Raw genomic sequence first — 3,581 nt, forward strand, 5'->3', positions numbered from 1 at the left:
ATTAATTCTCTATAAATAAAATTTCACATATTTGCGAATCACAGAGAAGACTGCATTTAAATGTGATTTCATGTAAATAAATGCAATAAATTGCACATATCTGAGAATCACAGAGAAGGCTGCATATGCAATTAGTAATTTAATAATACATTTTCACATACACACATTTAACTATCATTAAATATCCAATGCTTAACATAATTTAGTTTTGTTGCACTCTTTTAAATTTAAGCAAAATCCAATATTTCTAAAGCTACTTTTGTTTATTTGTTATTTTTTTTCTATAAATATATACATTCAATTTGAACATTCAAGTGTATAATTAGCAACTGTTTTTTGATCTTCACAAAGTGCAGCCGAAATGATAGCCATATTTTTGCAAGTATTCGACTGTGAAGCGATTGCGTATGAGTTGATTTATTCGGGCCGCGAAACGCAGTCGAGCGTGATCCGTGTGACCCCTGTTGATGCCTGGCTTGTGCACCAAGAAGGCATTGTCCAGGGTGTTGAAGCTGTAGCCCATTAGGCAGAGGGCGAAGGATTGGATCATCTTATCGGACATGCCTTCCCAGTTCAAGCGTTCATCGTAGGGCGGATCGTGAATCGTTCCAATATAGATGGGATCCCAATAGCTGGAGCGTTTGCTGGAGCTAAACACTTTGATTGTAGTCGAACCATCGCTTTGGCGCATCCACTCGGGCAGATCTGGAGCCGTGTTGCACCTGGGACACACATAGGTATGAAAGGGAATGGCCTTACCCGTGGCCAGCAGTATCATCAGTTCATTTTTTGTGGATGGCACCGTGGCATTCGCTTCCACCTCGAAGATATTCAGCGGAAAGACTGATGCATTGGACCTAGCCAAATGTATATTGGTGGAAAGCATCTTCAGGAAGCCATCAACCAGGCCAGGTGTTGGATACAGTTCGATATCGGAGGCAAGAATATAGTGCGTCAGCGCTGCCTGCTTGGCAATATTACGTCCCATATTGATGGGATAATCCAGCTGCTGCTGCGTCCTATAAAGTGCAGCTTTCGACACTCCGACGAATGGCGCCAATTTCGAACATTTCAACTTCATGTTGGACAGTGAGCTTTGTGCGTAGACCCTGTCTGGCACATGATCCACGGGAAAGTAGATATGAAAGGTAACCCATTGCTTGATAAGTTCCCGCTCTGGTGCACATTGTCGCAGCCACATGATGCTGTTCACGGTCTCCTCGAAGTCCGTGCCAGGTGCGTAGATCGCTAGGCTTATTGGCGCCTGCCAGCGCTCTACCAACGGAGCCACATTATCCAAATACCGATAGTCCCCATGCGTGGTGTAGCTGACACTGGTGGAGCAGCGCACAGAGCCATGATTAGCCGGCACATAGTTCACCAGAGCCCAGTGGTTCGAGTGGCGTATCTTTTCATATTTAGGCACGCGATCTGTACAGTTGATGGCGACGCGCAGAGCGACCAAGTTCACAGTTGAATCCTCAGCTTCCGATCCGACATACGCAGCCAGCATTCCCATTGTAGTCTGGCTTAGCCAGACGCAGAGGCTGAGCACGTAAAGCAGCAGCCAAAACCATGATTTACGCATTTTTACTTCCGTTCACTTAGTTTTTCCTTAATTGTGTCTTGCCAGATATTTAAATGAATAGCGTAAGCTTAATGTATAAAAAAAAAAAACATTAGTAATTGATATCAAATTTTGAATTCATTTGAATTTATTGATTTTTGCAGAGTTTACTTTGTTGACTTTTGACTTTATGGCTATTCGAAGTGGGGAAAATGTTTTCACATAAATTGTAAATTATAAATATTATTTATAAATTTTTAAATATACACAACAAAATTATGTAAGCAATTGGACTTGACTTGCATCAAGCCAATGCACTCTGACTTTACTCAGTGAACTACTATATTTTCTAGAAGTTGACATTAGTGCTGAGTGTCTTATAGGCAGTGCTTTTGTCATATATTCCAAGTAGAAGTTTTAATTAAATTTTGAAAGGAATTTAAAATACTTTGCAACAATTCAAAGTGCTACTTTTACTTTGTCAACAAACACAGCAGAAATGCAAATATTCTAGTCAAGTTTCGAGCTTCTAATTGTCGTCGATCAGGCACTCTGCACTATTGTAGGCCACCACAATGTGATCCACCTGGTTGCGCACAACATGCGTGTCCTTGGCACATGGTGACCACAGCTTAACGATGCCCTCTTCTGAACATGACACAACATTATGCTGCATGGTAGTCTGGATGGTGTGTATACTCGCTGAGGTTTAGCTTTTATAGCTGCTGAAGTAACTATTGGAATTATATGAAATTGGAATTCTTTAAAGAGAACCTTGCCTTACCTTGAAAAATCAACAACATTTTAATACCTATGAAGGGAAAATCTGATTGTTATAAACTTCTTTACCAATTCTATACTCGTTCACGAAGCGATGTGAGTTTATGTGAGCTTTGTGGAATGTTACAGCCCGTCTTGCTGCCCGTCTTTTTATTCACATGAACTCAAATGATTTGCAATTCAAGCCATTTGGAGCACATACTCCTTGGTGTCCTCGTTTTCCAAGCTGCCAAGATCTTTCCGATATGCTCATTAGAAGCAGGGCTAATTAGTCTTCATACATACATCGTCCACAGGCTTGCAGCAAGAGCTCCATAATTTGACAGCTAACAAGCTGCAGAACGCTTAAGATCTATAAGAAATTAGACAACTCTTATTACGCCATGAGCGAGTATTATGCAGCTAAATATTCTTACTTATTTTATACCCTATATATGTTAGGGTATTTAAGTTTCGACAATCCAACAAGAATCCGAGTGGCCAATCCATTCACTATATTTGTTTTCTGTTTTTGGCTTGCACCACAGAGTTTGCTGTTTAGTAATTTATTTGGCCACAGAAGAGCGGAAATGAAATATGTGAAAAAAATTCTAAAACCGAATTCCACTCAAGTGAATGACTAATAAAACATTTGTCATATGACAGCGGATCAGTTGTGACTGTGTTCGCTGGCAAATTGATTTGTTTTGCGCAATTTGGCGGCTATTGAAATCAATATAATGTAAATAATCTGTTTTCAAGTGAGCCAACTATTGATTAGCGCGAAATTTTAATATGCAGCCGGCGCAAATATACAATTAATAAACAAAATTAATGTACATTGTTATTCATTGTTGTGTGCCCCTGCCACAATGCCGCAGCTCTCGCCGGACACAGCAAAATTTTAATTATGCCCCATCGAATACAAATACAAATATATGTATGTATGTGTGCGTGTATGTGTGTGTATAGAAAATATTAGTAATTACGAGTTGAAAATTCATGAAAATACAATTTGCGATTATTGTTATTAGTGTCAGGCAACAGGCAATGGCTGCGCCAATGTGCCCCTATCCCTTTCTTTGGGCCCCACAACTTTCAATGGCGTAAAAGTTTTACGAGCTGCGTCGTCGAGCAACAGCAGCTGAAAAATTTATAAATTCAATAGCACCTAATTAAAATTAAATCTGAAAGCTTGTTGTATCGACGACGGCGACGACGATGGCACACAGCTTAGGCGCCGGCAACAGTATCA

At 40.2% G+C, this 3,581-nt stretch overlaps 1 protein-coding gene and 1 long non-coding RNA gene across 4 annotated transcripts; both read right to left on the minus strand.

Moving 5' to 3' along the window:
- Window positions 1-343: 343 nt before the first annotated feature.
- LOC111592915 (beta-1,4-glucuronyltransferase 1) lies at window positions 344-1,588 on the minus strand. The gene has a single exon (XM_023305366.2). The coding sequence runs from the start codon at window positions 1,586-1,588 to the stop codon at window positions 344-346; it is 1,245 nt and encodes a 414-aa protein (XP_023161134.2).
- A 188-nt stretch (window positions 1,589-1,776) lies between these two features.
- LOC111592906 lies at window positions 1,777-2,953 on the minus strand. Of its 3 annotated transcripts, none has more exons than XR_002751004.2 (3): window positions 2,764-2,953; window positions 2,352-2,699; window positions 1,777-2,289 (listed from the first exon to the last, which is right to left on the minus strand). It is a non-coding gene; the product is annotated as an uncharacterized LOC111592906 (long non-coding RNA). The 3 variants fall into 3 exon arrangements; XR_002751003.2 differs by having other exon boundaries at window positions 1,777-2,292; XR_002751002.2 differs by having other exon boundaries at window positions 1,777-2,301.
- Between the last annotated feature and the right edge of the window lie 628 nt (window positions 2,954-3,581).

Source organism: Drosophila hydei, unplaced genomic scaffold (genome assembly GCF_003285905.1).
Source record: "Drosophila hydei strain 15085-1641.00,03,60 unplaced genomic scaffold, DhydRS2 tig00008114-arrow-pilon, whole genome shotgun sequence".
NCBI lineage: Eukaryota > Metazoa > Arthropoda > Insecta > Diptera > Drosophilidae > Drosophila > Drosophila hydei.

What these genes read in the sequence shown, in the direction of transcription:
- LOC111592915 (XM_023305366.2), bottom strand. Translation starts at nt 1,588, where the DNA reads ATGCGTAAATCATGGTTTTGGCTGCTGCTTTACGTGCTCAGCCTCTGC.